The 13,865-nt window shown below is 35.5% G+C and overlaps 1 protein-coding gene across 11 annotated transcripts in view; it reads left to right on the top strand.

Moving 5' to 3' along the window:
* The window catches only part of hgfa (hepatocyte growth factor a), a 51,222-nt gene extending 42,957 nt beyond the window's left edge, over positions 1-8,265 (top strand). For 9 of the 11 annotated variants that reach the window (XM_073945979.1, XM_073945977.1, XM_073945975.1 and 6 more), the window contains 5 exons: positions 1,180-1,254; positions 4,732-4,869; positions 4,950-5,056; positions 5,260-5,402; positions 6,777-8,265. In XM_073945979.1, the coding sequence (XP_073802080.1) occupies positions 1,180-1,254; positions 4,732-4,869; positions 4,950-5,056; positions 5,260-5,402; positions 6,777-6,959 (646 nt within the window). In that variant the 3' untranslated portion in view covers positions 6,960-8,265. Of the gene's footprint in view, positions 1-1,179; positions 1,255-1,383; positions 1,940-4,731; positions 4,870-4,949; positions 5,057-5,259; positions 5,403-6,776 lie in introns of those variants that run through there. The other 2 variants (NM_001013274.1, XM_073945980.1) reach the window with 2 other exon arrangements.
* The last annotated feature ends 5,600 nt before the right edge of the window (positions 8,266-13,865 follow it).

The raw sequence follows: 13,865 nt of genomic DNA, 5'->3' as shown, positions 1-13,865 counted from the left end.
TAATCTTAATCAAGCCTCTTTTACTGTTTGCTTTAAGAGAATGAAGCACATAAAGAAAGCTCCGCCCCCTACTTAATATTCAGTTTCTGTTTGTAAGTAAATCAATATGGTGAAATAACAGTTCATTTGGACTTTGAGGGGTCACTTTTTAAGGTTGTAGATATCTGAATTGAACAGGGCACAACTATTTCTTTCAGATACTTATTTGGATTTTATATGCTGATGTTGCGTGTACATTTTACTCTGAGTAAGATTTTACCCAGTATTTCAAACATACACTAGGGGACATGTACACTAACAAGGGTGCTAAAGACTTTAGTTGTTTGCTCCAAGCTAGATTTAAACCAGCATTTCTTGCATTGGAGGTAGCCAGACAAGGACACCAATACTGTCCTTGTGTGCTTCTTGAAACAAGTAAAGAGGATTTAAGCTGGATTTAACTCAGCATCTCCAGTGTGTGGGAAGTGGACGCACTAACAATCTCTAATGTAAGAAAAAGATGCTAACAACTTTAATTGTCAGTACATCTCCTGAGACCAGGGAAGTGAGTTTTACCCACACAGCTCTTACTAGTAGGCCTTTGTTACACTTAATTTCACATCTATTTGGGTCACAGCACCAATGCAATCTCCCTCCAGCATTTCCAGCAAGATTGTTGGCTTTAGTGCCAGTTGCTTGGACTGAGGAATGAGATTTCCTCAAACTCTTATTAGCTGGACTTCATTACACCAAATTCCTGTTTATAGTTTTGGAGAAGATGGTTTAATGTTTACAACTTGTTTAAAACACTGAAATATTGTTTATATTTGTTGACCATTGCCTTTTTTGTTAAACTAATATATAGATCCAGCATATTTGGTCTATATTAAGAGATAGTTCACCCAAAAATGAAACATTTTTGTTTTTTCACAAAAGAAAATAATTAAAAGAAGAAAACCATTGATATCCATAATAGGAAAAGATAATGGAAGTTAATGATTACAGGTTTTCAGCTTTCTTCAGAATATCTTCTATTGTGTTCAACAGAAGCAGAAAGTCCAACAAGTTTGGAACATTTGAAGGAATAATAAATTAGTAAAAGTTTTTGGGTGAACCATCCCTTTAATGGATAACATGAATTACCTAGGAATATGCTAATTCCTGTGGCCTTAACAACACATTCTGATTCTCCTCCTGCAGGAACAGACACTGGTGCGGTGGCTCTCTCATCAGAGAAGAATGGGTTCTCACTGATCAACAGTGCTTCTCCACCTGGTAATCCATCTTCCATTCCCTATCATTTAGCCGTGCTCTCTTGTCAATGCAAACCACATTTGGGCTGCCCTCATTTACTTGGGCGTGCTTGATTCTGGCTCATCCCGGCCTTGTGTTCCCATCTGTCAGTTGATGTTTTCTACGAGACGTGCGGATCCCGAGTTTCCGGTTTAAGAGAGAGCAGTGACAGATCCGCTCAAACTGTGACTGATGGCTCTCCGCTCTGTCAGTGGTGCATCTGTTTAGCCTCGGTGTTCGGCTGCATGATATACGCCTGTGGATCTGCTTCAGTGGCACTTGAGTGAAAACCTGCTGGCTCTGTTTAGTTTGAGGGGAAAAAGGGGGACAGGAGGAGAACGAAAGTGAGCGTGTCTGGCTTTTAGATCATCTCTACATTCCCCAGATCCGCTCCCTGGTGGGTTCAGCTATCTTGTGCTTTGCATGAAGACGCGGACTGGATGCTAGTACTGACCTCTCTGCCTTGATCCGAAGTGGAGATGACTTTACCAGGGACGCTCTCCAACTTATATATCTCATGTTTATCTGCTTTGCCTGTGATCCACATTAGATACAGTCAAACCAAGAAATTATTCCGACACAATTTTTGATATTTTTTTACGAGTGGGTGTAGGTCACCGTAGTTCATTTATGCAAGTGAGGATAGCAAAATAAAGTAAACCTTGACATATGTGTAAAAGTTCTTCAAACAGTGGACTAAAAAACAACTGGAAATGAAGAAGTTGCTGCAGAGAGACTGGAAAAAGTATTGAAGTTCAGGCTTGCATGAATCTGGTTCAGCAGCAGATGAGCATACATTTTTTGAAGTGTTTAAAAACATCTAATAGACATCCAAACATAGACATTTTGGCTAAAACAAGTTTAAATTTGGGCTTTCACTAAAAATCTAATAGACATCTAACAATAGTCCAAAAATGTCAAATAGACAGATTAGACAGACTTTGCATGTACTTACTAGCTATGTGTGACTTTTATTTTGGAAATTGGATAAGCTTTAAGGTAGAGTAAAAAGTTCTGTAAAGTAGGCAGCCATTATGACCATGGAGTGTCATCTGTTCACAGCTTGCCAGAATGTAAAATGCAGGATATACAGATTAGAGGCAGATTAGAGTACTCTAAAGTACTGTTTAAATGTATCTTATGTTAGTTTAACGTGTGTATTGTGAAATTAACCACATATATTTGTAATGAGGCAAAAACATGTGTATGTTTGTAATGAGGCAACAAACACATGGAAATAGCTAAATATAAGACAGACTTCACATGTGTAGTCATTCTAAGTTTATCTAAGCTTGTATTATACTTTATATTTATGTGGGACTCTTATTCTGAAAATGGGACAAGCTTTAATCAAGAGTAAGCAGTTGTGTAAAGTTGGCAGCCATTTATGACCATGGAGTGTCATCTGGTTACAGCTTGCCAAAATGCAAAATGCAGGATATACAGATTAGAGGCCTAAATTCTATTTAAATATTTTGTTAGTGTAACATGTATATTGTGAAATTTGCCACATTTTTGTGTAAAGAGGAAAAAAAAACATGGCTATGTTTGTAATGAGGCAATAAACACATGGAAACAGCTAGATATAAGACAGAATTCACATTTGTACTCATTCATTCATGGATGCTTTTATTTTTATTACTTTAATTTATTGACAACTTTTAAAAAATTTACAACAGAACATTTTACATTTAAAAGTATACAATTTTCAAATATTCCATGTGAAATAATAAATACAATAATAATAATAATAAATTAGTAAAAGACTTAACATTGGGGCTTTACATTGTTCCAGATTCAATGCATTCAACAGTTGTTAAAACTGCTATAATCAATCTATTTCTCCCAATGTTGTAGAAGTAAGTCCAATTTAAGTCTCAAAATAAATGCCAATTCTTCCATATTGCTTATTTCGTTCACTATTTCTATCAAATCATCAATCGAGGGTCTGCCATGCTCATACCAATACCTGGTAATCCTCTTTTTGCCAGCCACACTTAATATATTTATATATTAATATATAAATAATAATTTGTAATAAAGTCTTTTGGTATTTGTATTCTAAAATCTTTTCTATTTCCAACAAAACTTCATTACAGAAAGGTATTATTTTTGCCAGAAAATATGGAGATTGTCTACATCATTCATACCCTCATTCATTCCTGCTTATTTGATGACTAGTCTATTTTTGGACTATTGTTATATGTCTATTGATCGGATACACGGCTGACCGGAAGGGTGATATGTACATCAATTATAGTAGCATTCATTATGACGCCATATAACAATACATTTTTACAGTACTGTGATGGTTGGGTTTAGGGTTGAGGTGGGAATAGACATTAATAAAGTACAATAAATGGGAAATTTAATAAATAATATAAATAATTCTTGTTAACTTCCGGCCGCATCCCTCTCTAATCTAGCAACAACCTATTGCTATATGTCTAGATTTTTACTGACCAAATTTAGCTTTGAATTAGCCAGCACATGTATGTTTGGATATCTATTAGACACCTTTAAAATCCACAAAACAAGTTTGCTTTGTCTTACTCTGAGGCTAAGGGTGAACCTACAAATATATAAATGATATTATATTTGATATATATGATTTTTTATATTTTCCAAATGATGTGTAACAGAGCAAGGAAATTTTCACAGTGTTACTGATAATATTTTTTTCTTCTGGAGAAAATCTTATTTGTTTTATTTCGACTAGAATAAAAGCAGTTTTTAATTTTTTAAACACCATTTTAAGGACAAAATTATTTGCCCCTTTAGGCAATTTTTTCCCCAATAGTCTACAGAACAAACCATCCTTATACAATGACTTGCCTAATTACCCAAACCTGCCTAGTTAACCTAAATAACCTAGTTAAGCCTTTAAATGTCACTTCAAGCTGTGTAAAAGTGTCTTGAAAATTATATAGTAAAACATTGTTTACTGTCATCATAGCAAAGATAAAATAAAACAGATTAAAAATTAGTTATTAAAACTATTATGATTGGAAATGTGTTGAAAAAAATCTTCTCTCCGTTAAACAGAAACTGGGGAAAAAAATAAACGGGGGCTAATAATTCTGACTTCAACTATATATATATATATATATATATATATATATATTTATTTATTTATTTATTTATTTATGAATTATTTTTAGACCTCAGATTAATAAAGGGACTAAGCCGACAAGAAAATAAATGATTTATCTGACATTATCAAGATGAATCTGTAAGTTTTATAATACTTTATTACTAATTTCTAAACTATAGCTCATAAAATGTGATACTGTGGGAATCGCTGAACAGTTTTGAGCAGTTTTTGGCTTGACTGTATTTTCGAAAAAGCTCAAATGACTTATCACCATTCTGCTCAGATAATTTCATACTTTAGTTGTCGTGGAACTTCTGCGTTTGACATTTATGCTTATATATGATGTTTTTTTGCACGTTCCTCAGCGTTCCTGACCTCTCCGAGTACACCGTGCAGGTGGGGCTTCTTCATCTCAATGCATCCGCCGGCACGCAGGCTCTCCGAATCGCACATGTGGTCTGCGGGCCCGAGGGATCCAACTTGGCCCTGCTCAAACTCACAACGTAAGTGCGATTATCCATCTGCCCATTCATCTTCTCATCCAGCCAGCCATCCTGATGGTAACTCATAGTCTTATGCCCAGGCCTGCCCCTCTCTCTGAGCATGTGCGAACTGTTCAGCTTCCGGTCGCTGGCTGTGCTGTTGCAGAAGGCACTCTGTGTCTCATGTATGGATGGGGAGACACTAAAGGTACTATTCTATTCTATTCTTCCAGATTGATTTTGTGAATATGGGTTGATAATATTATATTTATGTGTATATTTTATACGTAATAAACACATGTTAAGGCGCTTTATGCAAATCAAGAGTCTGAGTTGTTATTTAAGATTGATAAGTTGAGTTTCCAGACCATTACATTTCCTTAAAAGCTGACTCTCTTTCCTCTCTGTTAGGCACAGGACACGAGGGCAGTCTGAAGATGGTGGGACTTCCAATTGTCAGCAACAAGAGGTGTTCACAAAGCCACAATGGCATCCTGCCCATCACCGAGACCAAAATCTGTGCTGGAGGCAAGAGAGATCAGGGCGTTTGTGAGGTACAAGTCACATCCATTTCTCTCAGGAGTTTCAGTTTTGTTCCATGATTGTGGATTTTATTAAGGGTGCAAAATACTAGAGTAATTTGAGGTACCTGATTTCTGAATTTAGAGCTAATTCGCCCAAAAACTATCTCTACTTGTTTGAGCCTGCTTGAGTTTCTTACTTATGTTGAACAGAAAGGAAAATATTTTTATAAATAAGCCAGTATCCATTGACTTCCATTTTAATATATTTTTTATTATGAAAGTTAATGGCTACCGGGTTTTCAGCATTCTTCAAAATATCTGCTTTTGTGTTTAAAAGAATAGAGAAACTCATAAAAGTTTGGATTCATTTTAGGGAGAGGAAATGATGAGTAAATGTTACTATTCTTTAAGTATTCGTTTTGTGGAACTGTACTCCATTACATTTCAAGTTCAAATTGATAATTAATGTATTGTATAATTATATATATATATATATATATATATATATATATATATATATATATATATATATATATATATAAAATACACAATTATAGTAATTCTTGAAGAATAAACAGTATTTTTACTGCTTAAAATAGTACCAAATACATTTTACATATATTTTCTTCCATTACATATAGTAAACACGCAATTAATTTTAAGTGCTTAACTTGCAAGAACCAATCATCAGTTTCTTTGGATTTACAGTTCATAGTTTATGTTTTTGTTTTACACTGTAAACTGCTTTTTAAGCTGCTTTTTTAACTTTATTTTTGCATAAAATAACTGCTGTAATGTTTATAAATGTATTTTCAGCATTTGTTGGAATAAACTTGATTTTCAATCACAAAAATGATTAAAAAAATTATTTTAGGACCAACTGACAGTTTCTGTGGGAAGAAGAACTCAATGACAATATTTGTACTTCAAATTTGGGGAAAAAAATTATAAGACATTTTACGTAAACCCATAGCTAAAAATATCCAGTAAATACAGAGAAACTGAGAATTTTTAAGTGGTCTGTTAATGTTTTTTCCATAGCCGTATGTCCATTATCTGTTTAAAATATGTTTGTTTAGTGTATCAGCAGAATGTTTGAATGCAAATAAAATCCAGTACTGAAATAATTTATAGATAATAATTAAGATTTGGCAATAACATATTATAATATCTGTCAAATTACTTTGACAATCAATTAAACCTTACTTTGAGTACTAAATGAATATTGTGTTAGAGTATAACTCATTATGATTAAAGAAAAATCTTTTATTTTAAATTCTGAAGTTAAATGCTGTAGTTTTTTTCCTGTTACTCAAGTATATTTTAAGCCTTTTTAAATAAATATTCGTATAGCATTTTTTATCACCTGATTAAAAAAAATAATTATTGGTTTCCCTCTTGCAGAAAGACTACGGTGGCCCTTTGGTGTGCCAGGAAGGAGAGAGCAAAGTGATAGTTGGCGTCAGCATCAACGGCCGTGGTTGTGCAGTAGCGAGACGTCCTGCTGTCTTCGTCAACGTGGCCTTCTACTCTGAATGGATCCGCAAGGTCTTCAAGTACTATTCAGACATGGAAATAAGTTACTAGATCTCCATATGTGGTAAATAAGACTAAATGGTTTAGCATCTACATCGTGAAGGACGATTAGCATTCAAACATTTTGGAGGCTAAAGTTTGCTTTGGTGTATAGATGTTGCATAATAACCACTGGTACAGAAAAGGTGCAAGATTATCGATGTGTTTGTGAACAAATGAAGGAAATGACAACATCGGAACTTTTTTTAGGAGATTGTTGTGGCTGGTGAGAAATCAAGGACAGATGATGAATGAACTGTGGCGTTCATCCATGTGAAAGCAGATGTTGTTCTTAATGTCATTCCCTGGAATTACTTGAAGACGACATTTTCGGTTTTTGTTTTTTGCAGCTTGCTGAATTTTACAGTGCTTTTAAGGACTAGATTCAGTATTACTGTTTCCAAAACACCTTTTTTAACATTGGTTACTAAAGAAATCAGATTGCAAACCGCAATATGCGCTGCCGTTGGTTTATAAACGCCTATCTGGGGCATTATCAGACACTTCCAGAATGTTTCGGTGATGGTCTAACGTTTCGCACCTTGCCTTACTCCAGTTTGGAGAGATTTTGTGGCTCCTTTGGGGCTGTTTTCTTTTTTTATGTACTGCACTCTAAAGAGTGTGCTAAAATGTCACTCTGTAGGTCTTATAGATCTGAAATTACAAACATTTGGAGGTCTTTTCTTTCACATGGTGTAATTTATATATATATCTGTCGAAATTTTATACGCGGTATTTATTTATACCTTTTATAGATGGACCCGAGCCGTGGCATTTCATCCTCCAGTAGTGTTTATTGTGTTTAATCTGGCGTGCAGATTTGAATCATAACATTTGTAAACAAAACAAACGGATGATATGTCTTTGAAGGAAAATATTGGGTCATAACAGAGCGCTTCGACTCAAAGACGACTCCCTGAAGGTTTAAAAGCCACACATGCGGAGGGTCTTTTAAGAACAAGTTTAGCCATGAGTGCAAAGATACTTCATCAAACTGCAGTACTGAATAGAGTAACGCACAGGCAGGGTTTTTACAAGGTTTTTACAAGTACAAGAATGTATTTTGATTTAAATGTTGTGTTCGCTGTGTGTATACAGAAAAGTGCCTGTTTTTGTGGCGTTTTATTGATTTTCGCAGTTAATGTAATTCCTCTTTGCGCTGCTGCCCTCATTGGTCGTTTTATTGAATATCTAGGCTGCTGTTATTTTTGACATTATTTTTAGGACTGTTTTGTATTTTCAACTTTTAAAAATGTATGTAAATACATCTGTGACATTTTGTTTTTTTTTTATTTGTAAATAATTAAATCGTTAAAAATACATTTTTGGACGTTTGTAGTTTTGCAGTTCCTTTTAAACCAGTGTTCCTCAACCATATTCCTGGAGGACCACCAGCACTGCATGTTTTGGATGTCTTCCTTGTCTGTCACACCCATTACAGGTCTTTCAGTCTGCTAATGAGCTGATGATCTGAATCAGGTGTGTTTGGTTATGGAGACATGGCAAATGTGCAGAGCTGGTGGTCCACATGGAACGTGTTTGAGAAACACAACGCTTTTGAAAATGAATTCGTAACTTTTAGTTCATTAATGCTAACAAAAAAACTAACAAACGTCAGAATTGTGTTAGTTTACACCATGTTCTAACTACACCTGACACTCCGACTTGTGATAAAATGTACATATTTTCCCTAACTATCTGTTACAGCGACATGTTCTGTTTTAAAAACAGTTTGCATCGTTGCATCTGAACAACAGCATAAACTGCTATGACAATGATCACCTCAGGTGCTGATTATAAGCTTTATTCAGTGTTAAAGGCCACAAATGTGAGTTTGAATACCCATTTACAAGACGTTTATTGCCATTCTGAAAGTGGCAGCAGATAGTTTACCTCAGATCATAACAATAAAATAGCCAAACTAACAAATATCAGTCACTCAGCTTGTACTTAATAATGTTGATAAGGTTTAAAGGGGACCTATTATACCCCTTATTACAATATGTAAAATAAGTCTTTAATGTCCCTAGAGTGTGTATGTGAAGTTTTAGCTCAAAACACCACACAAATAATGTTTTATAACTTTTTTGAATTTGCCCCTTTTAGGCTTTGATCCTACTTGTGCAACTGTGCTTTAAATTCAAATGAGATTGTGTTTTTTCAAAAGAGGTCGGAGCTTCTTCTTTATCTATGTGCTGCAGATAGTCTGTATAACTGTTTTCTCGCTAGTGAAGCATTCAGTTTTTACACTTTCAAAGTCTGCCATGTAAATAGCAAATGCGCTATGGCGCGACACAATTGACTCTTAAGGGGAATGTGAGATGAGACTCTGATTGGTTTATTCTCAAAAGTCAAAACACACCCATAACACCCATAAAGAGAATACGCACAACCCTGTTATACCATGCGCCAGGGTGCAGAGCAAATTTTCCGTCCTTAAAATACAAACAGTGGATTCAAACATGCCTGCTTGTGCCATGCGCTTTGGACTTTGTGCCTAGAGTGTTAAAATAGTCCATGGTATTTGTTCAAACTGAAATTAAAAATAAATGTTCAAAACTTTTGCTAAATAATATTAAATGTTGCATTTTAAATTAACTATTAACTATTTACACTAAACGGAACTATAATCAAAACAAGCTGAATAGAAACGTGAATAAAAAAAAATCAAAAGCACATAAGATTGCTAAACCATAACCAGAAAAATAAAAAGTGGATACTAAACACCGATAATAAGTGGCTAATCATTAATACTAGCATTTTGACACTGTGACCCACAGCCTGATGGTTTCCATTTGCTCTGTTCTGATGTTTCAATCCACTAAATGCGTGTCAGTTCGCTTTCAGCAGGTTGTGTTCAAACGACCCATAGCTGATGATTACAAACCCCTCTTACGGGCGATAGAAAAGAACGTGTGAGAAAAAGAAAAGGTCACACAGACCCAAACCAATAGTTTCCTGTTTCCTTCAGGGCCCTTAAATCAGCAGAGGTCAAAAGTCAGAGATCAAACTGTTGAAAAGTGAACTGAGTTTACAAAGCAGTAACTTCAGTAAAACGGGAGCAGACGGACAGTATATGTTGAAGCAATCATGGCCCAGATTCTCTCATGAATACGCAAGTTTGAGTTCCAGCTTCTTGATGGATTTTCACCACCATGTGAGGTTAAACTAATACACCTGATTCAATTAATCCAGCGGCGGCTGATTATTGTTGAATCAGATGTGTTAGTGCAAGCTGGAACAAATTATGCAGTCGCGGAGTCCCAGAGGACAAGAGTTGAAAACCACTAGAACAGACACCAAATGTCTGATCGTTTGGAAGACTCCAATGTACAGTAAAACCACATTTCCATAGCACACTAATCATTCAGTCGTTTTTCTGCTTGAGTGATTTGTTAACACTTGTGTAAAGGCTGGTTTAAATCTTTTATTTATTTTTGCGCATTTTAGTGTTACATATTTTCTTTATAGATGTGCTTATGTGCTTGATCTTTATGACCCCAAAGTATACTTTGGTTTTTAAGTGTACGTGTATGTGTGCCCACATGTGTTTTGAATATTTTAACAAATTAATTTGTCCACTAGGAGGCTACACTGAGGCATTTTTTAATGAAATGAGAAGTCAGACTGCGTCCGAAATCACCCGCTACTCGAATATGTTCTACATTTTAATTTAAATTTACTTCGCAGATACTACATGTACTACGGTATAAATGTGAGTAGTATGTTACCCGGGAGGAGCTCGGAGTAGAGCCGCTGCTCTTCCACATCGAGAGAAGTCAGCTGAGGTGGCTCGGGCATCTGCTTTAGATGCCCCCTAGACACCTACCCAGGGCGGTGTTCCAGCCGTGACTTAACCGTGTCAGTTGCGTCTCTTCACTCCCATTCATGCATTTTCCCGCGTGGCATCATGGGATAGTGTAGCATTAATTGGATGCACACTTCAGAATCTTGCTGGTCCTTTCGCATACTGTTTTTCGAATACTTCGAATTCAGACATACTACTCAGCTCACATACTATTTTAACACACTATATGGTATTGAAGTATGCAATTCCAGACTCAGCCTTTGTTTGTTGTTGTCGTTTCTATAACAGCTGTGAAACAATAGCCTGGTTCAGTGATGACATGGCAGATAAACAAGTATTTTTCATTTTAGCGAATTTCATCTGCACATAGAGTAAGCGTGTACAACATTTTGTCCAGCGTGCTCATGCACTTTATTTTTTGCATATTATTTTGCCCACAAGGTGACAACATTAAAACTTTGTTTTAGATTTGTCTTTTTTTTGTCCTCTGTTGTTGTTTTTCTCGATTAAAACAATAGCCAGGTTGAGTGTTGCTGCCTTGTGTACAAAATAAATAGTGTGAAAACAATCAAAGTACATGTGCAAGCTGTGCGCACACTATTGAAAGCCCAACAAAGCATTCCATTTTTGTTTATATATAAGGGGCCACATACAGTGTGCATGATTTTGTCAATGAAATACTATGTTTATATTGTACATGTGCCAACCATTTTTTAAAAACTAAAAATTTCTTCGAACTTTCCGAGTACTGGCTTGTGACTGGAAGGGCATCCACTGCATAAAAGATATGCTGGAATAGATGGTGGTTCATTCCACTGTGGCGACCTCTGATAATTAAGGGACCAAGCCGAATGAAAATGAATGAATCAATGAATTCCTACAAACAACTCATATGTACTTATTATGTCCAGAAGGTGGCAACATTGAACATGGCTGTTTTACAATTGAAAAAAACACAATCAAACTATTTAAGATGTTAAAAACAATACATGTCATCATTGAAGAGCGCATAATAATTCAATGATAACCACATATTTTGTCTGAACAAATTTATGACCGTTTTATCACTCATAACTGCTATACGCACTGGAAAAAGTTCAATCTTTCATCCAAGCTATCAAACAGAGTACGCTATAAGAGGCTGTGAATTCAACAGTGTAAAAAATATATATACTTAAGTCAAGTTGCATGCATTCGATATTACATAGGGTTAAAATTCCAAGTGTATCTACTTTAGGCTTAACGAAGTACACTTGTGGTAAAAAGTTGGAAATAAACAGTAAGATCTTTAGATTAATTGCATTTATATTAGAAATAAGCCTGTTAGTTTGACCTCTGCATGTTTGTCAGTGTTGTCCAGACTCCCTGCTAGTGCTTGAAGCATTCTGGTTTGTGTCCAAGTGTTGATCTTGTTCACTTACCGTGTAGAAGTATGCGAGTCCCAGCCAAAGCTCACAGGAGAGATTTCTTACCAGAACAACCTGAGCTGACAGAGGTGGTCTGAGAGAGAGAGAGAGAGAGAGAGAAAGAGAGAGAGAGCGCAATATATTATACTGTATTTAATATGCATGACATTACTCTCAGGCGTCATGGTTGCGCAGTGGGTAGGATGATCGCTTAACAGCAAGAAGGTTGCTGGTTCGAGCCTCGGCTGGGTCAGTTGGTGTATCTGTGTGGAGTTTGCATGTTCTTCCTGTGTTGGTGTGGGTTTCCTTTGGGTGCTCCGGTTTCCCCCACAGTCCATAGATGTGCTATAGGTGATTTATAGGTGAGCTAAATTGTCCATGGTGTATGTGTGAGTGTGAGAATGAGAGTGTATGGGTGTTTCCCAGTGATGGGTTGCAGCTGGAAGATCATCCGCTGTGTAAAACATTAGCTGGATAAGATGGTGGTTCATTCCGCTGTGGCGACCCCTGATTAATAAAGGGACTAAGCTGAAAAGAAAATGAATGAATGAATGAATAAATGACATTACACACTTACCAGCCACTTTACTAGATACGCTGTGCTAGTAACTTGCAAGAGCTGATGAAGATCCATGTTTTTTATGCTTATACCATATCGTAACCCTCCAAGACTCTCATCAAAACAGGAAATCTTTTCCAATCTACTATTGTCCACTTTTTCTTTCGTTTGCTATGTATTTTCAGTTGACAGAAGTCTGGTGTTTTCTTCTTCTGCTGCTGTAGCTCATCTGTTTCAAGGTTTGATGTGCTTTTCTGCAGACCACAGTTGTAATAAGTGGTTATTTGAGTTTGTCTTTCTATTGGTTGACTTTGGTGATGACCTCTGATTTAAAAAAGCATTTTCACCCACAGCACTGCTAATAATTTTCTTATTTTTTCTTTTTCACACCATTCTCTGTACTACCAGCCATGTCCATATAGTCACATAATTGGCATTTCCCCCCCAATTCCTGCACATTGATATTCTTCAGCAAATCTTCTTTCTGAAGAACACCTATTGAGCTTATTCTGTAATGTAGAAGTAAGTTCTTTTTTCTTTTTGGAAATTTTCATATGAGGGAAACAGCTATAAACAATACAATAAACTATATATAAACTATAAATGTGTTTATAACTATACACAAAAATAGTAAATGATATAATAAGAACCAGTTTATACCAGATTGCCACATCAAGCAGAATAATGAACTGGTTGAAACACAATGGAAGTGAATAAGACCGGAAGTCTCGAATCCGTAAGGTTACAATATCTGCATTAGCTCTTACGTGAAAGAATCAGTACGTCAGTATGTCAGTAAAGAATTAGAAAAGGGTCAGTAAGTTAATTTATTTAATCAGTAACTTTCGTTGCTCAATTGCTGCTTTTTAAGTTTTCCGTACGTGTTCTTAAGGAAAATGTATATGAGTTTGTTTTCTGAGATTAAATAAAACATAATAAATGAAAACACTTAATTCTTTTTTTTTTATTTGTAAAATTAATGCATTCACTAACTTCAACTTATGACATATGTAGTTATGTTAGAAGTATTTAATAAAAATACACATTTATTGTTAAGTTTTTATTCATGTATTTAAATGTAGGCCTATAAATAATGAATATTGTCTGTATCATAAGAACTAATATTAAATGTTCTAGAAGTATAA

This window comes from Danio rerio, chromosome 4, assembly GCF_049306965.1.
Source record: "Danio rerio strain Tuebingen ecotype United States chromosome 4, GRCz12tu, whole genome shotgun sequence".
NCBI lineage: Eukaryota > Metazoa > Chordata > Actinopteri > Cypriniformes > Danionidae > Danio > Danio rerio.
The sequence above is the reverse complement of the archived record's forward strand: the minus strand, read 5'-3'. Positions and strand labels throughout refer to the sequence as shown.